The 24,318-nt window shown below is 36.1% G+C and overlaps 2 protein-coding genes across 2 annotated transcripts in view; one reads left to right on the forward strand and one right to left on the reverse strand.

Moving 5' to 3' along the window:
* The window catches only part of MSANTD3 (Myb/SANT DNA binding domain containing 3), a 13,747-nt gene extending 12,823 nt beyond the window's left edge, over window positions 1-924 (reverse strand). The window contains exon 1 of the mRNA XM_068671292.1: window positions 763-924. The gene's annotated coding sequence lies outside the window, so the exon portion shown is untranslated. The remainder of the gene's footprint in view (window positions 1-762) is intronic.
* On the forward strand, window positions 182-23,117 carry LOC137850831 (cilia- and flagella-associated protein 251-like). Its single transcript, XM_068671285.1, has 17 exons — window positions 182-317; window positions 412-491; window positions 3,912-3,980; window positions 4,438-4,468; window positions 6,027-6,086; window positions 6,479-6,559; window positions 7,207-7,343; window positions 8,151-8,273; window positions 9,665-9,707; window positions 10,865-10,984; window positions 11,802-11,940; window positions 13,777-13,822; window positions 14,130-14,189; window positions 15,671-15,778; window positions 17,526-17,622; window positions 18,675-18,875; window positions 20,685-23,117. The coding sequence occupies exons 2-17, from the start codon at window positions 441-443 to the stop codon at window positions 20,762-20,764; spliced, it is 1,446 nt and encodes a 481-aa protein (XP_068527386.1). The 5' UTR covers window positions 182-317; window positions 412-440; the 3' UTR covers window positions 20,765-23,117.
* Window positions 23,118-24,318: the final 1,201 nt, after the last annotated feature.

The following is a 24,318-nucleotide window of genomic DNA, read 5'->3' on the forward strand; positions in this document are numbered from 1 at the left end:
CCCGGGGACGAGCCCACCCCTCTGCTGCGGGCTGGCAACAAAGCACCGCCACCTCCCTCCCTCCCTCCGTCCCTCCCTCGTCTCCTCACGGCACCAGCTCGGGCTCTGCCTCCCACAGCGCTCCCAGCGGCGGTCCCGGGGCTCTCCGTGCCGCCAGGGCCCTGCCACCGCCGCCACCTTCCCCGCTGTCCCCCCGCTGTGGCGGCGGGGAGCGGCCGCCATGTGGCGGCCCTGAGGCGGGCGGCGCAGCCCCGGGGCCGGGGGGGAGATCGGCGGCCGCCGGCTTTGTCTTGCTGCCGGCTGTGCTGTGCTGCCCGAGGGAAGCTCCAGGGGTTCCCTGCCTGTTTCCTGGGGATCTGGGCGATTTCCTGAGTCTAAAATAATAATATTTTTTATGTTGGTACTTGCCCTAGGGTTGCTGTATCATCTCTAGCGCAGCCATGGACCCCGAAGCTGAGATCAAGAAGCAGGTAAACCCCTTCTACTGCAATGTGAGTATTGCTCGTAACTAACGTGAAATTGAACTGAGCCGAGTTTGAACTCTTTATCTTGAGATAAACCGGTGCCTTTTTTCCTTCTGGGGAATCCCTGACCATGTTTTTGGCCTGATACGTCTCCCTCACCTTTTCAAAAATAATTTATTCCGGTTATTAGTACAGAATAACAGCCTGACATTCACCACACAGAGAGAATTTGTACAGGACAGCAGTTGTTTACAGCTGACGTGGTTTTTAAAGCAGCCTTGCATTACAGCCTCCTTACCTGCGTTTGACCTGCTGCCAGCTTCGGGCTTCCTCAGACCAAAAGTCGTCTTTCCCAGTCGTCTTTCTTGGTTGTATAGTGAATTAATCCAGGAGGAGAAGGTCTTTTCCAGCTCTTCCTCCCCTCTTAGCCTTCCTCTTTCAGTTTTGCTGCTGGCTCCCTGTTATCCGGCTTCGTTCAGCTTCGTGATTCAGAGCATTATGCTGAGGAAGCTGAAGGGAAGTAAAGGCATCTTGATGTGAATGCATCGTCGTGTTGCATTCAAATCAAACGTGGGCAGTTTTGGTTATTGTACTGGTTCTACTTCTTGCTGAACACCAGACGAAACAGGAGCTATGTTCAAGTTGGCTTGTGACGGTGTTGGGTTGATGGTTTGCCCATTTTCAGCTCAGTTTTAGCATATTTAGATTTTTAACTTGGATCAGCTTTGCTTAGTAACCTTTATTGTACAATATTCCTGCCTACGTGTTCTCTAATCTTTTAATGTACTTTCCCTATTGTTGATCCTTATAAACTTACAAGTTTAGTAATTGCTCTATAATTTTTTTTGAAACCTCAGCAGAAAGTATCTGCAGTTCAGATAGTTAGGGTTCTGAAGTTTACCAGTTGTGAAAAGAATAACTAACTGTAAAGTTTTGCCATTACATCTTGTGTAAAATACACAACATGTTAACATGAGCATAGTCTCTTAGTTTTAGGTAGGTTATTGCCATTGTTGATAATTTGATAATTTGCTAATGTTCAAGAAGCTGCGATGGGAGTTCCCTTCTAAAAATAGATCTTTATAGGTAAAAATGTTAAGGTTATTTACAAAATGTTATTTTTTTCCCATAGTTTACCCGGGGCACTGGTCTGCTTGAAACAATCTTGCCAATACACCTGCTAAGTATCTTTGTCTGAGCAGGGGCATGAATACTAAAGCATATGTTGAGTAATAAAACTTCTTTCTTGCGGTCCATTAGAGGCTCAAATGAAAAGAAACAAAGCAAAACATTTTCTTTATTTCTAATTGGATAGAAAACAAGAATGAAAAAAAAGTTTGTGTGTTTCCATGGTTATGGTTTTTGTTTGTTTGCTTGCTTGTTTGGTTTTTCATGGGGATTTCTCATTATACAGATTGCTAATACCTGCTGTTACCAAAACACAGAGATTAGCATACAGAATGAGTATTAGAGTGGTCATTTGGGTTTGGACTCTGTGATCAGCTGTCTGGCTACTGCTGGACTCCATGCTCTATTTCTGGCCTCAGTAGCTATTTAGTATGTAAGCATGACATGAGAGAGAAGAGCAGTGGTGGTATCTTGTATCCTAGAGCCTCTGCTTTTACATGGTTTTCTTTTATGCACTGATTCACCTCCCTGAGAGCCCATTTTTCTCCTGGGAGAAACTTCCCGCTGCTTTCAGCTGTTTTACACCACTGTCCTGCACAGGGTTGCAGGACCTCATAGGTTCACCTGCCCATAAATCTCTGGCCAGACCAGCTGTGGACCAGGTGCTTAGGGTTGTGGCAGGTAGACAGCAGTGCTGGGACAGTTTTAAGTTCTTAGTGAACCCAGGGTGAGATGCACCAGTTCCTGCATCTCCGCAGGTTCTGCATCTTTGTGGCATTGACTCTGGTGAACGGGAGTGTCAGGGCACTGGAAACCAGCTGTGAGAGACTGAGAACTCTAGTCCTTTGTCAGGGTAGATGAGACTCTTGGATGTTGATCCCATAGTGGAAGGGCATGGGATGGCTTGTGGGGTTTTAGTTTGTGTTCTGAGGCATGACAAAAGAATATCTGGCACAGAAATGCATGGCTCAGGTATGGTAGGAGGATGAAATGCTTGCCATGTAAACGTTTTTGAACAGGATAGGAAATCTTTCTGCCTTTGCACCTTGACCATACTCTGGTTATGCGTATTTCAGGTTTTTTTAAAGCACATACAAGAAGTTACTGTGGTCACTTTTAAAATAAATGTTGGGGATACTGTTGTCTTCTTTGTATATGCATAAATCAGTCAAGTTTGTTTTTGTCTTTAATCATTTTTTACACACTCAATGGACATCAAGAAGACAAAGCTACCCTAAAAGGATTCAGGGAGCAGGAATGCAAGGAAGCATAGGAATATGGCAACCCAGGTGTTAGGAAGATAGAGGTGTAGGTGCAGCAGGTATATTGAAATCTTCTGAAAGAATTTAAGGATCTTGAGCTCGTCTTCTTGTTCTGAGGCTTATATTTGCTGCTACTCTAGTGGAGAAGATAGGAAGATAGATTATGACATCTTGTGTTCTTAGGGTCCTTCAGGTGGGTTTTCTGCGTAGATATGAAGATTCCTACCAACTCATTTTATTTTGTTGTTGTTGTTGTTATTTTTACTTTTCTTTTTCTTTTTTCTTTTTACTTTTTCAGCACTGGCATCAAACTTACTTTGCTGTCTTTTGCACGTTTGGCTTTGTTATGTCAAGAGAGGCAATAATTTTATTAAATAATTAGTAATTTTAATTTAATTGAAATAATATTATGTTTCTAGATAAAGGCATTCTTTTGAAGTGGAAAATTAAACTTCAGCTTCTCATTAGGAAAAAAATAAAATCCTAATGTATCTGTTTCTCAGATTTATTGCTGTTGCTTTTAAAGATTTTTTTTATGAGTCAGAAATATTTGGAAATAAACCAGCTGTGACCAAAACACTTGATATGCCTATGAGTAAGACAGGCCCCAAACAGATCAGAGCACAAGTCTGTTAGTTTGGGTGCTGCTCTGAGAAAAACTGGCTTTGGACACGTGTATAGGCTTGTGACAGGAATGCACTGCCTCTGCTTCAGACATAGCTGATAGGGTGTGAGGAAGATCTTGGATCTGTCTTGGCTTATTCACGCAAAAATGTGCCATGAGATAGCAGCAGGATTCTGGTGACATCTGAAACTTTTAGGTGATGTGGAGATTCCTTTTCATCATACGGCTATTTGGTGGTTGTAGGACCTCATGAAGGAAAGTTCTCATTGAGGTCTAGTAAAGTTCTTTATTTTGTCTTAGAGAAATAATACTTTTATAGAACTTGCCTACACTGACTTTTTGATAGCAGTTGTGATTTGTTTTGATATCAGTTGTATTCTTTTTCTGTTGGTTTATGTGCAATGCCAGAAATGCTTCTTCTCTTTAACCTAGATTTGCAAAATCTGGTGTGCTTCTGCATTAAACTTGCAGACTCACTTCCTCGGATTCAAGCATAAGACGGTAAGATCAGTTTCTGAGTGCACCTTTTGTCAGATTTTAAAGATTGATTTAGCAATAGAACAGGGGGTTGAAATATCTTTTTTAGAGTGTGTGAGTTCAGAATTTTAACTTGTTTTGTTGCTTCACTGTTTTGTTTACTGCAGTAAGGTGGAATTATTTTTATACATTGGAACCATCAGAAAAGATGGATAAAACTTTGTGTCTTGTATTCTGGATTAGTAGAGACAGAGAATACATCAGAATGCAGGACTGACAATAAATGCAGAATGGAATTATTTAAATGATAGACTACCTAGGGAAAATATATTTTTTGAGTATAATGTAATTTTCTTGAGGTAATCTAAGGTGTTAGTGTTAATCTAACTCATTTAATAAACAAATATACTTTTACATTGTTATCTTTTGAACCTTAAGTGACTGTTTTTCTTCATTGCTTGTTGATAATTCACTAACTTAGGTTGAAGAAGCACTGAAAGCTCATGGTATTGGTAAGTGCCAGATTTTTTTAGGTCCTATTCTATATTATAAGAGCACTTTTCTCCCTTCCCTAATTCAGGTGTTTATGAAACAAGAAAAACCAAATCTTTCTCAAGATTTGTGCTTAATGACCTGGCCTGTGTGTTCTTTACTGTATAATCTTACAGTGAAAAATCAATAATGTGAGCAAAGTTTATTAAAATGCACTAGCTACAATACTAACGATTGCCTACATTTAAAAATTTGAGAAACCTCAAAGACATTCAAGATTGAAATTAGGAAGTGTATTTTTAAATATATATATAAATGTATGTGCTCTGAACACGCTTTATATTTGCTGTTTTAAAGATCTCATTAAAAATATCTTTCTGTCTAGCTGAAGCCAAATACTTCTAGTAGGTTTAATTTATCATTAAAACTTTTTATGAACTCGTCCAGCTCCACTAGGAATTGAGGGTCATGAGGGTCTAACTATAACTTTTCCTGCTTATGTTTTATGATGCACCAAAATGTATTTACAGGTTTGCACAGTGTTATAGGTTTGCACAGTGCACTTCTCCTGGGATTTAGTTTGAAAGTTGTGGCCCAAGTATGCATTGTCGTTGCACCTACCCAGGCTGGGATATTTTGTACAGCCTTTAAAGCAAATTTAAGCAACTAGATATTTATCAGCATAGATGCCCTGAAATGTTGAGAGGTGAATTGGTCAACATGTCTTTTTTTCTCTTCTGTCCTGCTCCCTTTTCCCGGATTGATTGCACAGTAAAAAATTTCTAGTGACCAGAATATGATTTATATTCTTAGTCTTTGTAGTTTTCTCTTCATGACAACTTGTTTCCTTTGCATGCACTGGTATTACACTACCCCCCAGTCACATCTTGTATAGATCTTTCTCCCTCTCCTGGTTCTTTGATGACAGATCACATAATGTGCTTATTATCTCTGTCTTACCTTTCTTAATGTTCTGCAACCCCAGCCCTATCCCATGCTATATGCCAATAGAAAAAAAAAAATACATTGGGAAGTGGATAGGTATAGAGCTTTTAAAAAGGACAGGAAGGTTATTGGGCTGAATCAAGTGTCCTGGCAGCCAGGAGGTTTAAGCTTCTCAAGATCAGTGGATTTAAATTGAATTGCTGTGATGTATTGGATTAAAGTAGCCCTGAAATGTATGAAATAAAACTGTTAATTATAGAATAAAAGGTATGTGCATCACAGAGAATCAGTCAGGCTTTCTCCTTGTTGCAGGTTGTCTTTATATAAATTAAATTACGGTCAAAATTGCTTACAATTTAAGCTACTGTTTAAGAATTTAATTTTGTGTTGTGTGTTAAAACCCATGTTATGAGGTAAGTAAAGGCTGCATTGGTCTGCCTCTGCCTGCTTCATTGAATTGCCTGACATTAAATAAGTTTGTTGTTTGGTGTAAATATTTTTTATCCCAAAAAATCATGTAGCACGTTCAAAACAAATCATGTTTGTTGTCTATAGTTTTTTTTAAATATATATACATATATTATACCAAATTTCCACTTCTGTTTTTTGTCTTTCTGTGTGTTTTCGTTTTAGTTAAAACTGCAGGTGGCACAGGAGATCAAGTGAAAACACCTGAAAAACTTCCTGATTATGGTAAGAATGTTTAATGTTGAAAAAAAGAAAGTGTAGAGAGAAATTAAATGTTTTGAGGTACAGATGTCTAGATCTTAGAAGGTTGTTTGGAATTCAGTTCTATCCATTGTATTTCCCATTTACAGTAAATATTTTTAATAATACATAGAATAATATTTACAAACAAGATGTTATAAAACAAGTGAAAATATGATTTGGGGGATAAAGTTTCTCAGTAATTGACTTGATTTGGGCTGTGGGGCTCTTTATGAGCAGGGATTCACTTATACATAAATTACTTAGCATGTTTTCTCTAAGCCAAAGGTTAGAGTCAGGACTTTGTTTCATTTTGGAGATTTTTTGAGACCATGAAGACTGATGTGAGATGACATGAAATTGGTCTTATCTTACAGTGCAAACTGAGCCAGAGAGATTTCATGGACAGACTTTGGAAGAACAACTTAACACATGTAAAGATTCAGAACCTGCACTCGGTGAGGGTTTTTAATACTGTAATTGCTTGCTTGTGTGATGTTTATCTTTAAAGAGTATTGCATTAGTTTTAAAAATGGAAGCTTTTAATGCACATTATCTGATTTTACTAGCTTAACGTTGAGTACCTAGTAGTATGGTATGAAAGGGACTGATCTGAGTGATAAAACTGTTAGATTTAGTCTAGAATGCTTATGTGAGTATGGTCTGTAGACAGTCTAAGGTGATATGATAGAAAGAAACTTGGACTTAAATGAGCGTTACTATTTTTGTCCAATTGTAGCTGCCAGTCCTGTGGAGGGAAGGGAGAGTGTAGTGGACCAGAAGGATAACTACAGGGACATGTATTAAAATGTACAAATAGTGACAAAAGAACTGTTGCTATTAATTTTTAAGGGATTTTTTTTTCCATTTTTTCTGTGGTAAAAATAAGGCATCTCAGAGAAATTTGATTTTATATGTTTGATGTTGAAGTCTAGAGAACCAGAAAATGAAATAACTCATAGTAACGAAAACCTTAATCCACATGTTTGACATGCAGTAAGGATAGTTTCCTTTACTATCACTTTTGTAGCTAGCACTAATTATATTTTGGAGCCTAAGAAACAAGCAGACATCAAATTTCCTAACTTTTTTTTAATCAATGCAGGACTTAATTATATAATCGAATACCGGTCAAAAGACAATTTCCCTTTTCTCTATGAGTGTCAACTGTGCCACTGTAAAACAGGACTGAGTAACATGTTCATGCACGTTTGTGGCTCCAAGCATAGACTGGCATACTTGGTAAGTTTTTACAGTAAAGGTGTGTGTTTTTGTTTGTTTGTTTTGTTTTGTTTTTTTTTTTTAATTATTATTATTGTTGGTATAATGGTTTAAATAGAGAGTTTGCTAGTCAGATTTTAATAAAAGATCTGGTATTTTTAAGCTGTTACATAAGGTTTTGTGGAAATGTGTGTATTTGTACCACAGTCGTGGTCTAGTAATGGATTTAAAATTCACCTCATTGGGAATATGTGTGCAGGTGCGTTGCTGACACTGACTTGTCATTGTATTTTATTTTGGTTAACCAACAATGCCAAAAAGGAACTCCACAGCTGTAATTGACTAGTAGGCTTCTAACTATATATTTTTTAATTACTTTAAAGAACTGAATCAGTGAAGGAACTTTTCCATCTTTCAGGTGCCTTAGGAGCTAATGTTATTATGGGGTGTATTGTTTTGGCTCTGCAACAATGTCCTTCTTAAAGATCTTGCTGTTTGTTAATTCAGGTGGATATTCTCAGTGAGACTTGTATTGGTGGTTTTCATGTTCTTAACACTTTTATTTATCGTTTACCCCATCTATGTTACAATATTAAATACTGTAAATGTAACAGGAATTCAAGAAGTATAACTTAAGCAGATTCAGCTGAAGATTCAACTTCAGTCCCCTCAGTTAGTCTGCAATTCTATACCTAAACATTTTAGTAAGTTCTGTTTTGTATACAGGTTGATTTTTCTCCCATGATTCTATCTTGCTGTGCTAGATCTTGAAAGAATTGCAAAGGATAAAGCATGACTTCATGATTTGCATCTCGTTATTTTTTTTAGAAACAACATTATCCTGAGATAGCAGAATCTGATGAAGTTAAGGGTAAAGGCTCTGAACTCAACCGAAAAGTTAGGCAAGTTGCATTAACAATTGAGAAGAAAGAAGGAAGAAAACAAATAAAGGTACATTTCTAAAGAGTGCCATAAGTTATACACTTAGAAATAAACTGAAAAAAAATCTTTTTTTTTTTTTTTTTTTTTTTTTTTTAACATTTATTAAACGTGCTTTTGTCTCTTTAATATTTCTTCCAAGATTACTCTGGATACAATTTCCCATTGGTCATTCCCATCATAAGTATTTAAGTATTTCTCTTGTTTGAAATAATATTCATGCTATCTGACTCTACAGAAATACAACTCTATGGATACCAAATATACAAAATATCTGTATTAATATTTAGCCAATTTCCAGTTGTGTATGTGTGTATGTAAAACAATTTAATTGTTGCTAGGAAACTACCTTTATACTTTTCTAGGTTAGAGTTTTGCTTTGTTAGCATCCTGTGGCAGTTCACAAAAGAAACAGATGAAAAAAATCTGTGATACACACAGGAAAGTGTACAAATTTGCAGGTGGATGTGAGGTTCTCTGCAATGGCATGGGCTCACAGGAGCACCATGAGCTGAAATTGTTGAGGGGCTGCACTATTAGAAGCACATTCTTATGAAGTTATCTTCATACTGCTTTCAGTTGTTGTTTATTCTGCAATAGTGTTTAGAAATGTTTGCCAGCTTTATCTGGCCAGGATATTGGTGAAGTTTCTTCTTCAGGTGGACCTCACCACTTTGGTTCATGACAACTTAACTCAGGTGCTTAGTGTTCTTTTTGGCGTACCTTAAATTTGTGCTCTCCATCAATTTCAGTGTGTAAACAGCCTGCTTGTTAAGCGGTGTTTCTTAGCAAGATCAGATGCTAGTAAGTATTCTTTCTGTACAAGCCCCAAATCTGTCTAAATTATGCAAGGGTTGTCTTTCAGCAAAATTGTAAGTGCTTAAATCTGAAATCTATTTGCATGCACACTATTATTATTTGCAGGCAAACAAACATAATGAAAGAATATTAATCACATTAGGTTGATGGAAATCATACATGCATATATGTATGTTTCAGATTTTTCTTCATGGATATAGAAATAATAGATTCCATTTATATTTTGTAGACTGTTTTGTTTTTCCTTTAACAGTTTCACTAGATCCATAAAAAATTCGGTCTTGATTTAAGGAATGTTTAAGTAGAGGGTATATAAACTAATAAATTAATTTTATTGTTTTTGTTTGTTTGTTTGTTTTTTTGCTTTTTTCCCCTGAAGCCAGCTATTTTATTTTTTTAAGCTCTTAAAACAGATTTAATTGTAGCAAATAACTGTTCAGGTAACTACTTTCAAATGTCTGTTCAGTGGTTTACTCTTGTGTGTACCACTACTGGTCATATCTTTAAAAAATAAGTATTTGATGAAATACCTAAGTTAAAATTGTATCCACAAAATAGCTAACATACATGGTTTTTATTTATAGGTTGTTACGGATGCCCCAATGATGAGGAAGAGATGGCAAGAATGTAAGTGTGCTCAGTGGGATGCAAATTGTAAACTTGCTGTGATTTAAGATAGCTTTCTTTCAAGGCAGGTTGAAAGATTTGGTCAGAATGGTAGTGTGTGCGTGTGTTCTGAGCTGCGTTTTGTAAGGTCCGTGTATCCTGAAACTTTAATGGATGAGCAAGTTCTTTCAGGGGCAGCTAGAGATACCTTTTTCTGGCTCTTTGTTCTCTCTCTTTCCATTCTCCCACTCATCCTCAAAGCTTTCCTCACTTTGCAGAGTCGTTCACCTTTTTACCTGGTAACAGCTGTACTCTCTGCAGTGCCAGCTGCTCACAGGCATTTTGATGAGCTGGGCAGAATGAGCAGGTTGGACCTCAGTGTGTGCATTTAACTTGCAGTCCAGAAAGCCAGATGGAATCCTGAAAGCACAGCCACAGCCCTTGTCTGTGGAGGAAAACTTTTCCAGTTTTACCAGCCTTTGATTCTCGCAAAGCTGTAGGAACATGGTATCTGTGAGACTTTCTTCACTCAGTTTAATCAATCTTCCAAAACTTGCTGTACAATACCATCTGGATGGACAGACAGTCCGACTATATGCTATTCCTGAAAATGGATAAGAATTGCTATGGCGCACTCATTCTCAGACATGCATGGAAATATAGACTTGAATTAGAACTAATGTACATAATTTTATTGCATGTTAATGTCTAAACTGTTATTTAAAATAGCTCAGTAGAAGTAATGAGAAGAGTGTTTGTATAATGATCTCAATTAGCAGTGTCATACTCTGAAAAGGAAAGAACCATTTGGAATCTGAGAAGGGGTTTTGAAATAAGCTGAATACTATTCAAAATCCTTTTGTTTAATGTGCCTAATTTTGCACGTGACCGTGTAGCATGCTACTATAATTTATAATATTTAATTATGTTAAGAAATAAATTTATGTATGTAATTGTAACCAGGGTATAAAATATTTAAAACTTCTAGTTCATATTTAATACATTATCACAGAATAATGCTTCTAAAAATTGTTCCTAATGTTTGTAACTGTTTCTTTTTGTGCACAGAACTAGCTAGTTAAAATTCAATTGCTCTTTTAGAACCACTATAACTAATTTCTTTTTCACCTTTATCAAGATAGTGTCCATTTTGCTACATTTTGAATGTGTTTGTTTAGATCCTACTGCAGATGACAGCCCTTCAAAAGCCAAAGTTCAGCATGTGGATACATCGCTTAGTAATGAAGAAGAAACAGATAGTAAAAATAAGGACGGAAAAATGCCAGGTCCTATTCAAGGTTAGAGAATAAGGCTATATATATACATTTAACTCCTAACAAAGCATGAATTATTTCTTCTATGTGTACTTTTTGTATAATTTCTATATCTATGTTCTGCTATAGAAGCAGCATGTACAATGCATAGATATGTTTGAGATCTGTGGCAGACAGAAAGAATAATTCTAGTGTTTGTAAAGAATACTCTCCAGGTCTACTTAAAGTTTCTGTAGCTGGATACTTCATAAAAATTCATAAGAAAAAGTTTTTGCTATGAATATTTCTATGAGAAGGGCCGCAGGCTTCTTTTGGGCACATCAGGCATTCTTCATTGTCAGGAACAAAAATAGGGAAGGGCTGTATGCCAGTCTGTTTGCTTAGGGCACAAGGAGAATCAAAAGGAAACAAATTGCTTAGATTTCTTTTGAACATCTAAAATATTTGACTAATGTTTGTTTTCTTGAAAACAAAACCAGATTAAAGTGTAAAAATTAGCAAATGCTTTGTAACTGAAAAAACATCAGAAGTTACTGCTTGGTTGTAAACTAATGTCAAAGGGGAAATTGGGCTACTGTCTAAATGCATTATAATTACTCTCATTCAGAATAGTTCTTACTAGAAATACAGACATGCTTCCGGGCTGAACCAAGCCTTTGATTTTTAGGTTCTGTTTTTATTTAATTTTTATTTCTTCAGGATACATTACTTTCACATTTAGGTTTTATTAATATTTTCTTTAAAATATGTGAGCAAATTTTAAATTAGTGTACTGGAAATACTTTTAAATTAGTTTACTGGAAAACCATTACTAACAATACTGTTTTTATCACTTTTGAAGAAAAGAATGTTCAAGAGGAGCTGGAAAAAAGTCAGCAAGAACAGGCAAAAACAGATGAGAAGGCTGAAACTAATAAGCCTATTGAAAGCAGCAAAGACAACAAGACTGAAGAAGACAGCAAAGGCAACGATTCTGAAAAGTAAAACAAAAAAATCCACCGCCCCAAAACCCCTTTAAATATACTCAAGGAAACTGTTGTAGGTGGTGTCTGCTGACATGGGGTTTGCAGTGTGTTGTGAAGAATAAATGTGTGCTGTAATAGGAGAATGTTTGTCTTCTGAAAGAATGTGCTTTTCCATAAGCTTTTATCAGCAACAGAAAATCTGGTGTATGTACATGTAAACTCACCTCAGATTTTGCTGTAGATGCAGCTGGTTTCTGTTTTAGCTGTGTTATCATTAAGATATAATCCTCATTTATCACAAATTCAAGAAGAATCTTTCCTAGTGCATTAAAAACCCTCTGTTACAGGTTCGTGTTAGACAATTAGGGCACTATATGAACTATATGTAATTTTAGAAGGAAAAGATAATCAGCAAATAGCTGCAACAATTGGGCTATCATCTTTACAAAAGCTTTCATGGAGGAACAATAATAAATACTATATGTGGTTCTTAGAGAACTAAGCTGCTTGATGTTTGTAAAAGTCCTTATTAATAGCAGTACTGTGAGTTTAGTTTGAATTATTCACCTCTGTGTGGGAGAGATGGCTTCAACATCAGTTAGCTTTGTGTAACACCAGGAACCACAGGAAAGCAGCTGATAAAGGATATATACACATTGATGAGTCTTACACATGTTATACCAATTAGTTCTTTGATTTTGCTTTAATGGAATTCTCTTAGAATGGTTCCTGACTTTATACCAGTTGCTTCTCTGTCAGACGTGAAGGGCTAGCACCTTTTTCTTATTTACTGTTAGCTGTAAAAGGAAAAATTTTCTTGCTCCTGAAATGTCTTTTTATAGGACTTCTTCCTCTCTGTGGGCCAACCAATCATTAAGGAAAAGGACTAATTGAAACAAGATTAAAGTCTAGGTTTATGAATCTTTATATTTATTTGTTTAACTTTCAAACAACTGTATTAGTTATTTGAGTGTAAATTAGTTTGTAAAAATGTCAAAAATAGGAAGCTAATACAATCTTGAGCATCCATGTTGAGGTTCTGAAAGTTTTACCTGACACTGATCGTCGTTGTGCAGTCCCATACTTGAAATTTTAAGAACAGAATCCTTTGGAAAATCACACATCTCTCATTAATTTAGTTGTTCAGATAGATCCTGGGTAATTATGAGCAGTCAGGTGTTCCAGTGAGAGACTAATTTGGAAGTTACAGTTACTAAAATAGCACTTCAGCTTGTTCCTTCCTGTTTATTTTTGTGAGACTTCTGAAATGTGAATTCAGTGTAAAGTTTCTCAAAGGGAGTAAGATCTGATTTTCATTTGACAGCGAGCAGTCAAATGATGCTTCCACTTAACAATTCTGCAACATCACTCTGAGAATTTCTGTTACTTTTCATTAATTATGAGGCTTTGTATGCTCGGTAGTTCTGTGGCTACGTTATAAAATACTGCTATTTCTGACCAACTTTTCGTAAACACAAATTTGTGAAGTGCTGATAAAAAAAAAATTGTACTATAGTTAGGGTAATTGTCTTTCTGCAATGCATGTTTACAGCTTTTATTACCAATATCAAACTTTTTTCTTATCTCTGGGGTTTAGAATTTATGTAGCTAATTACACTAAAAAAATCTAAACTTACACTAAAATATATTTTATGGTTATATCTGGAACCACTAGGATGTCTGCAAGGAAATGTGTGACCTTTCAAAGTATGCAGTCTGGAGTGTCAATAATTTAAACTAATTACTGAGTTATTGACTAACACACCTTTGATAAATCAACCATTTGGAAACTGTGTGCGTGTATTATTTTTATATACAACAAAAAATAACGTGTGTATTTTCTATCTTAAGGTGTGAGACCAACAAACAATTGCAGGAAGAAAATGAGGAACTTCAGGTGAACACTTTTCTATTAATGGGTTGTTCCAGTTCACACATGGGAAAATAATTACTATGATATATGCCAATGCTGTTGGCTTTTGCTTATTCAAATTACTAATGTTATGAACAACAAACAAGTTACTAAGCAAAACTTTAAAAAAAACACATTTTTTTCTGATTTTGTTGTGAAAACACAAGTACGTGTTTCTCTACTAGTACACACAATTTAATTAGAGCAAGCATCTAGAAGAGCCATAGTACTTATTAGTGTTTAATTTTGGTTATAAATAGTGCATATAATATATCTTGTTTATGTTAAACAGCAAGAACCTCCAGCAAATCTTGAGGAATTTACTAGTCAAGAAGAACTGTTGGGTTATTTGGTAAGTGCTAAATCTTTCCTGGCAATTTCATCTCTGAAAAAATTTAATAGAGCTGCTAAGTAATTAATAATTACTGATTCATAATTAGTTTATTAGTAATTACTAATCGATTACAAATTAGGAACTAGTTAATATTACTGAAACATTTTGGTTGTGAAGAAAGGGAAGAAGCAGTTTTTAAGGAATAACGTGCAGGTTGTATATTTTAGAAACAAACAAACACAAAAATATCCCACCTATTCGCTTTGTTTGACAGAACAGCTGAGTTCCATTCGGTTGTCAAAAATGTGTTGTGCACACATTTCACAGCAGGGAAGCAAACGGGAAAACTAGCAGTTGCTAGCTGTAACGTGTATTAACAACATTCACAGTCTTGCATATGGAAATGGTAATCTCATTAAAACATTAGAGACAAAATTAACGAAAATCTTAACTGGTAGTTACTGTGAGTCCGTTACTGCATGGTAATTTTTTTTTCTCTTTTTAATGGGGAAACTGTAAAGATTGTATCTTGCTAGTAACTAATGTGAATCAAGGCATCCTCTTGTATAGTGTGATTGTCCCCTAAAAACAGGGGAGGACTGTTGGGAATGTGACTGGGACAATGTTCTTTTGGAAAGTTTGAAAATTGTTCAATATCAACGTTTACAGTAATACCTTTACAAACTCCATGATGCATTTCTTTTGATTTTTTTACTTTGATCTTCTCTTCCTCTTTTGAAACGAAAGTTGTCTTATGTAGTGGAAGGTAATTATACAAGTATCTTTATATCATTGCTCTTTATATCATAATTCCAGTTTTTCAATGATTATTCTTAATGAATATTTTTTAACTGAGCTCTATGTTCAGCTTTTATCATTAAAATAATTGGATCTCTTTCATTAACTGATAGCGGACGCATCTTTGCCCAAGTTTAATCTTCCTTTTCTTCTGATTTTTTAACAAGATACGACTTGTGCAAACCCAAGGAGACCCTTTATTAGTGTTAAAATACAATCTACCCCCCATTATGCTGTCACACATGAATTTATTGCTAGTTATTTGTGATTACTTTTTTCCTTTGTCTGGAGCGTTTGAAGATATTTGCTTTTAATCTGGAAGACTCCGAGTTGTTAGGACAGACCTCTGCTTCTCTTCTATTGTGCCCAATGGCATTGTTTTCAACAGAACTTGATGACTATGTCTTTGCAGGAACATTCTTGGGTTGTTCCTTTTTGAATGATTGTAGCTGAAGCACCATTCTGTTAGGATCCTCTCCCATTTCTCTGTCTCTGTGACCTTGTCACCTCCCACTACAATTTATGGGATTAAAAATAAAAACTTCATTTACTCTGTAACTTCAGCCATATCTGACAGAAGGATGGAGATATAAAAACAGTAAGGTCCCTGCAGGAACCTTATACATTATATACATATATATACATTATGATACTTGTATCAAAGGCAAGGTTTTTATGTTGTGGATTTTTTTTTTCCATAGCAAAGTTTTGAGATACTGAATGAAGACGATGCTGCTTTTATCCTAAAAGTAACACAGACTCTCACAGATGCACTGGTGGAATATCGTCAGCAGGCTGCATCAAAAAAAGTAATGTGGATTTGGTTTATTTTTGTTCTACAAGTCTGTAGATTCCCGTGATTACGTATTTTTATTGTTACAGATGGTTTATTTATAGTTAAAATTGCCATGCCAACAGTACTGAAAGTTGTGACCATTACATGCTTGAAGAATTTTTCTAGTTATGATAGGATAAACTCACCACGTTTCTGCTGAAGAGTCTTAATGCTTTGTCTTCAAAGGTGTGTTTTTTCTAAAAATAGAGGCCAAAACTAATCCTGTCCTTTATTTTCCATGCTTTTCCTTATTTGTTTTTCTGCTGTTTTTACTCCCTTTTCAATCCTAAGTTACAGTTTTCTTATCTCTTCTGACCTCCTTGGTAATTTTCTCTTTTTCCTTTCCCAGTCTTGACCTCTCTTCGTTCACTGTGTAATCAGACACTGACATCAATTTTCTTACACAATTTTGTTCTGCTGTTAAAAACCCAGTTCCTCCCTGCTCCCATCATTACTGGTGTCTGTGTAAAGATAAGTCAGTCTAAACATGAATGTTTTGAGTACTTCTTTGAGCCTGCTGCAGTAGCCATTTGTACTCCCTATTTCTCCAGTTCACGTTACACTCTATCTTCAGACTCCACACACCTGGAATGATTTTTATTCGTTCCCCCATTGCCAACAGGGATGGCAGGAACCCCTAGCTGTAATTCATTTACCATATTTGTCTTTGGAAACCCTTTTGCCTGCTAATTTGTCTCATAGAATTGTCAGTATTAAACAAAATTCTCATTTGCCACAACGGCTATTCCTACTAATATTAATAGTTACTTAATTAGTAACTATTAATAGTTACTTAACTATTTCTTTGTTTAAAAGATGACCCTGAATGGATAATGCCAAGTAAGAGTGAGTACCAGCCTAACAAGCTGGATGGAACCAGACCAGGTTAGATGAGGCCCTGAGCAACCTGATTTAACGGGTGGTGTCCTTGCCTATGGCAGGGGGGTTGGAACTAAATGCTCTTTGAGGTCCCTTCCAACCTGAGCCATTCTATGATTCAAGGAAAATAAAGTGGTTTTGTTGTTTTGTCTTCAAAAGCCTTTCTTAGTTCAGGATTTTGCTGTAAGGTTGATCTTTGCTCCCCATATTACATCTTTCCTCCATTGCTTTCCATCTGCCTCAAAAGGCAGTATTTCTCTGTGGTAAATCTCATGCCTATAATTCTCTTTTATTATTTACATTTTTTTTTACTTCTTTAATAAGTTTACTTTCACCATATCCCTGCTGTTCTTTTGTATAAGACTTTTTTTTTGTTGCTTTATTCGTATGGAAAGAGGGCAGAAGTTGACATGCTACAAAGCCATCAAGTTCTAGCCAAAGTAACTTCTAATCTATTAGTTGTAGAAAAATAAAATAAAAAATTTTGATGTGGGAAAAACACTTGAATACCCTAAACTGTGATCTTCCAATAGATAATTTATAAAATCTTTTCAGTGTAAAGTGCTTTCTTTTTAGATCTGACAGGTAGAGAATTAGGTTGTATAAGTATCACTAGGCCTAATATAGTGCTTTTTAGATGTAGACAGATAATATGAGCAGTGTGTGCATCAAGGTTAATCACCAGCCATGTAGTTTTCAAAGAAATATTATTTTTTTCTCAAATTTGGTAGCAGAAATAATGATCTCTCATCTGTTTCTGTGGTCATTAAAATGTAGTAGTTTGTCATTTTAGGGTGTTGTGTTGATGAATTTCTGAATACATCTTTTTTTCAAATTCATAGGATCTCTTAGATACTGAACATAATGGAGAAGAAGTATTGGAACAATCCACAGAGCAATCTGACCTGAATTCTGCAGATATTAGTGATTCTGATACTGGTAATGTTAGCAATGCAGTCTTGAATGTGCTTTAATCTTAACACTGATTAAGATTAAATTCTAAAAAGCTTTTTTTTTTTTTTTTCCCTGCTTCTTAAAGTAGAGCTTAAAAGCAGAATAAAGCTAAGGTCAAGTAACATAGATTAATTGTTGTTTTCTTCCCTCATCCTCTACAGATGTTAGAAAGGAAAGGACAGTCTATTCAAAAACATTCATCCTGCTTAACTGTAGGATTTAGGGAGAAATTGAGTTAGTATTGACTCTGACTTTCCTCTGTCCAGAATCAATTCTTTCTAAGGAGTCTTTCACAGTGTAACTGGCAGGCTTTTTGCACATCTTTTTACCTTCTTGGTGGAAAAGAGACTTAGTACAGATCTAGTCCAAACAAGATGTTAGTGGAAACAAAATTAGGTTGTAGAGGATGGAAAATTCTGTTTAAAAGCTGAATATTGCCACTACTTGACTTCAATACTTGTACTTCTGATGCAATTTTTCAAAGAATATTGGATTTTTATGAGAGAATTTCCTATTTAATATAAATAAATGGTTAGTTTTCACATGCTGTGTGGCAAGAAATGCTGTCCTAAACTTGGAGAGAAAAATGCCTAGAGTACTAAGTGTATCTATTTCGTATGTGTTGTTGTTGTTGTTTGTCTGTTTTTTTGTTTGTTTGTTTTTTGTTATGCAGTGACATTTTTTCTCCAAAGAACTTAGCTTTTGTAAACCTCAATACAATACTAATTAAAAAAATGTAATTGCTTATAACATGAAAGACTTGGAACTTTTTGTTCCTTTTCGGTTCCTTTTCTAAGCCATAAGGAAAAGCTTTCACCCACCTGCCGTCCTTGTTTCTTCAGGATTTGCTGTAAATAGAAAGCATTTCTGACTCTCAGTTGTATGAGGATATTATTAGCGAAGCCAGGTGTGAACCTTACCAATGATGCTGTGTGAAACTAGAAATTAATGTTTTGAAAAGCCCTATTTGAATAACTAAGTAATGCAGACTGCTCAGAATCTTCTTCAACTGAAAAACAGTATTTATTTTCTTTAAGACTATTCAAGCAGACGATCAGCTAAGAAGTCCTTATCAGTAACTGAGGAAGATGAACTGCAAAACTTCTCAGCTGGCGCTTTGGAAGCAGCGTATGAGAACAACATCACCACTGAGTTTTTGAACAGTGTAAGAAATATGAATGTTGAGGAAGTTACTGCTACTCTACACAAAATAGCAGCAGCAAACCCAGCTTTCAGAGGTAATTCACATATACACGAAGGTGCATGCAAACGCTTATGAAAATATACGTAACAATTTTGTTAGCTTTGTGAAACATTAAGAAGCTTGAGATATTAAGGAAAAGGTTTTATTCCCCTTCTACTTTTTTCAGAAGCCAGTTTAGGATTGGTAATTCAAAATGGCTGCGCTCCTATGAAGGTGTTAATAAACACTTTTTTTTTTAAATTGTTTTCTCATTTGTGCCTATTAACATCTACATGGTAAAAGACAGTAAACTAAAATCAAACATATTGTTATTAGAAAAAAAAAAAAGAGAATCTCAACTGTGATAACTGGTGAAAAACAGGAGAAACAATAGGAAGAGCAGAAGTTAGGAAAGTTGTAAAACGTGATAAAGACAATTTATTAAAGTGACAGAGAGCGGGGAGGGAGAAGGGAACAGTGCACCCACCCCCAGCTTGTCTCCATGCCATCTTATTGCTTGCTGAGCATCATGATGTTACATGGTGTCAAATATTCCTTTGGCCAGTTGGGGTCAATGATGTTTTAGCAACAATTCCAAACCACAGCGCTGTTCGGGCTGCTGAGAAAGTGAACTCCATCCTGTCCAGAGACAGTACAGGGTTCTAGGTGGTCCTTGAAACTACCAGCTTTTATTGGAAAGCTGAATAGAAATTGTTTAGAAAAACAGGGTGGAAACTAGTAGACACCTGGGTAAATATGATCTGCTCAGGGTGCTGGTGGTGGGGATGAATACAGATTTTATGAGGAGAAATCCTTCCTTACAGACTTTCTAGAGTTGTTTGAAAGGGGTCAGTAAAGTAGTCAGTTAATAAACAGGTAGCAAATGGGCAATTATTTTTTACAGTGTAAGGAGGTTCCAGTAGAACTGTGGGCCTGTGCTTAAGGCCTCTGCTGATTAAATGACCCGGAAAAAGGGATGAGTATCTGGATGACAAAATTTTGCAATCGCAACGTTATTCAAAGCAGTTGAAGTGTTGGTTGACTGAAGTTCAAATGCTCCTCATCAGGTTAGTGGAAATACCAACTTATCAGTTAGAAGAATAAACTGAATGCAAAGAATTAAGGAAGGAATGGAAGGCGAGAGGGGAGTTACTATTTTGCTGTCACATAACCTAATTCTTTGTGTGTATCTGGAATAGAGCACACAGTTCTGCTGCCATCATTTTGTATAAAGGAATTTAGAGTTGTAAAAGGTTTAGAAGTGTGCCGTATCAGACTTGAAAAGTTTCCTGATCTAAAGATGATCTGAGGTTGGGAGAACAGAATATTCCCATAACCCACAAGCCTTCAGGCACACTTCAGGTCCCATTCCTACTCTTCCCTTGGCATTTGTTTATGGCCACTGAGTGGTTGTTATTACCACTTAAGCTGACCCTATGTTTCTTCCAGTTCTCCCTTCCCTCCCTCCCTCCTCCAAAGTCATGGGGATGAGTTTCATCAAAGCAACATTGAATTCTTGTGCTCTGAAGAGAACACTGACGTTGGTGCAGTGTTAAAATGGAGTGCTTCTGGTAATGTTTTCCTAATCATCAGCTACAGATCTTTGCAGGTCAGCAACAGATTAGAAGGGCTAGAGAGACCCTTTACTGAAACAGTAGAGCAGTTCACAGGAATACAGCTAATGGTTTCCAGACAATTAAGTAACACATTCCATTTTTTAACTGTTAGAGTGTTTTTCATTTAATAAGAAAAGCTCTAAATTCATGTCATCATCTAAATGTTTCAGTATAACTTGTGCTTTAAAATGTATCATCAAACCACTTATTCTCTGTTTTTTTTTTTTTTTTTTTAACCTTTAACAAAGGAATTGATATTCCAAATGTTGTAAGGATCCTGACTGAAAGTGGGACTCTGAGAAGATCAAGCAATGGCAGCACACAGTGACGTGGTAGTTAGCAGAGTTAATATTGCAGTATTTACTTTCTGTAAGTTTGAGAATATTCTTTTACTTGATACGAACTCAATGTAGTTGATTTTACTATATCCAAATTCTGTACAGTGTTGTTTTACTTAAAAATTTGATTATGGGGTTCCTGTTATTTTTTTCACATGGCTGACATTTCTGTATTTGTGGAAAGGTTGTAAAGTTCATGTTTCCCTTGCTGCTTAAGCATGTTTTTTTTTTTTTAAAAACATGTTGCTGTTGTTTTCCTAAATATTTTTGCATTCTGTATATTGGCAATCTGGTCTCTTCGTATTGGTTCTTTCACAAAGAGTTAACAACAGAAGGGATAGTAGAAGTCAGTGGTTCAAATTCATGCTACAACAAACAGTTGGAAATTATTGCCTGTGGCTATTGAAATAAAAAAAATCTCCTTCCATGTAAGAATAATGAATTGGTCTCCTCTGTTTCTAAATAAAGATGAACAACAAAAAGCCAGTGCTGTCAGTCTAGTTCTGAGCTGAGAAACGCATGGACTGTAGATAATTTATGTAGACTAGATAACTGGAAAAATTAGCAAACTCAGCAGAGGTTTACTTGCTTGCAAATTCAGAGATACGTCCCAAGAGACGTAAGCAGATTATGGTTGACACACTGAAGTGGTAGTGAAAATATCTTCTGTCTTCTCCTATATGACCAGTATGAGAATGAAGTGAAAGTTGGCTTATACTATCCTTCAGTTCTGGCTTTTTTAAGGTAAACTTTTTTTCACCCACTGTAATAGTCTTTTTGACTTAATACGTGTGTGTGTATGTATATATATATGTAATATATACATTTATATGCATAAGTCCTATGTGTTAACCACTACTAATTTGGTAGGATGATAGAAAAATGTTTTGGATGGTTACAGATTAATGTGTTTTGGAAAAAAATAATTTTTTAAAATTAAATTGCCTAATTAAAATCTTCTTCCTGCGTGTGGTCTTGGGTAGTGTTCAGTGCTTCTAATTAAAGCTCTTCAGCTTTGCAGCCAAAAGCTGGTATAATGCAGACATGATGGGGCCAGATGGTAAATGAACCTTTTAATGTTAACTTAGACTTTTTTTTGGAGATCTGGATGGAATTGAGAATCCTCATCCTGGTGGTTTCACATCTTCATATCTTGGAATGCAAGCTGCCGTAAAAGAAAGGTAACAAAAAAAAAAAAAAAGGCAGGAAAATAGGTTAGTTTTGTTCTATGAACAAACTAATCATGAAGGAATATGGTTAGTTGGTTAGTTAGAATTAACCATGTAGGAATGAAAACGTTTCAATGACAATTAAAGAAATTAAAACAGAAAATGATTACTATTTTAATAAAATTGTGAAGAATTTCTAGAATGTCTTGAAGTTTGTTCTGTTCAGAAACAGAGATAAAACCAATCAGCTGTGCAGTTATTCTCCCCTTAAAACTTTTGTTTTCTGGTGCAAATAGAATCTGCAAAAGAGTTATTTTGTTTGGTCTTGTATCTGCCTGTGTTTTGTGATGTATATTCTTATGCTACCAGAAAACTACTTTTGTTCCACACAGTTTTTAAGGATAATATTTTCCTTGCATCTGATTTTTTTTTAAAGACACTATCTCTACTAGTGATGCTTAAGAAATGTTGCTGACTGCCCTTAATATTATGCACTGTTTGTTAAAGTAACACCAAGGCAGACATCCTGTGTTATCTGGAGAATTCATCAAATTTAAAACTTAAGTAAAAGCAAGAAAAATTCTACCAACTGGGAACTGATTTTTCTTTTAGCTTTACCTTAGTGTAACATATTTTATTGAGACACCAGAGAGCTTGGGGGAAATTAACAAAATTGCAGAACTTGAACTTCTCTTAGAAAGCATAACATGTGAAGGAGAAGGGCACTCAGGTGAATTGACAGGAAATGAAAATGTTTGAGTATGCAACAGAAGGCAAGCTGCCTGGTGTAAATTGTGATGTTCTCTGATCATAACTCTAGAGTTATGGAAACATCCTGCTCTTGTCTTGTTTCTGGTTTCTTCTAGGATTGTGATATGTCTTTCTGAGTTAGGAATTTATTATCCCTTTTGAAGCAGTAGGCCCCATCTTGTGAATCTGATCTAGGCATCGGTATACAAAACTCATATAGTGTGCCTGAGGGTTTGATACCATATGTGAAATCTGAAATGCTAATGCTGACTCTGCATTGCCTTCACCAAAGCTATTCTCAAGTCTTTTAATTGTTTTTATACTCTGTAAATGCAAATCCTGGGTTTTATTATTGCATTTTTGTTCGAGGAAATGTTATTATGTAACTTCATTTTAGAAATACAATTAAAAACGTTCTCATGGAGCACAATGCTATTCATCTATTTCATTGAAAATGCTCTTTTAGTAAGTGCCATGTTAACTCCTACATTCTGTCACTGCAGATAGAGTAAAATCTAACTGAACACATTCAAATGACCTCCAGCATTTCCTAAAAAGATTCAAAGTAAATAATTGCAGAATGTAGGAGATACATTTGTAACCCAGCACCTTTGTAGTATTCTACCAAGCCCTTGCTTCCTGAAGTGGTAAGCAGAGGAGGTAGGAAACCAGAGTATAAGTCAAGAAGTAACGTAGCTGGGCTCGAAGTAAACATGAAAATAATCCTAGTATTTACTACAAATAGGGAATTTGACCCAAGACAGCTCGTATTCTGGTAATTAAAATGATGTAATGCCTTGTGTGGTGGAATGCTGACATCTTTCACTGCTGTTGAACTTTTAGCAAGCATCCACCTATGTTCAAATGGTTCAGATCAAGCTAGTGTAACGCAATTACTTCAGCGATGTGTTCAAATTGTTCTAATCGATACATTAAGGCAAGTCAGAGAAGAAGGTAGAGTGAGAATCACAGGTTGCTTTAAAACTACGTAAATGGTTTCCTGCAAAAGCAGTGCTTTCTGTCTTGAAATTTTGTCAGGCTGCAAAGTGGAATACGTAGCTCTGAGTATCTTATGAATCATAGAATCATTCAAGTTGGAAGAGACCTTCAAGATCATCTGGTCCAACCATCACCCTACTACCACTGTCACCTGCTAAACCACATCCCTAAGTGCCAGGTCCAACCTTTCCTTCAACACCCCCAGGGACGGTGATGCCAAAAAAAAAAAGCTGGCACAAGCAAAAGAACACAACTGTGGAAGTACTCATGAAGTGTGAGTGGAATTGTACAAAATACTTCTTTTGCAGGAAGTGCTAAAAACGTCTTGCTAAACAAGAAGGCTGTCATCTGTCGGTGAACAGGTGGGCCTGTTCCACAAGAGACTGCTCTGCTGTATGTGTGTGTGTGTGAAATGAACCTGATTTAATCACATTAAGATTTAACTTTTAATTATGTCACATCAAAAGAGTGCACAGAGAAGGGCTGTGAGGCTGGTGAAGGGTCTGGAGCACCAGTCCTGTGAGGGGCGGCTGAGGGACCTGGGGGGGTTTGGTCTGGAGAAGAGGGGGCTCAGGGGAGACCTTATTAATCTAATAACTACCTGAAAGGAAGGTGTGGGGAGCTGG

This window comes from Anas acuta, chromosome 2 (assembly GCF_963932015.1).
Source record: "Anas acuta chromosome 2, bAnaAcu1.1, whole genome shotgun sequence".
NCBI classification, from domain to species: Eukaryota; Metazoa; Chordata; class Aves; order Anseriformes; family Anatidae; genus Anas; species Anas acuta.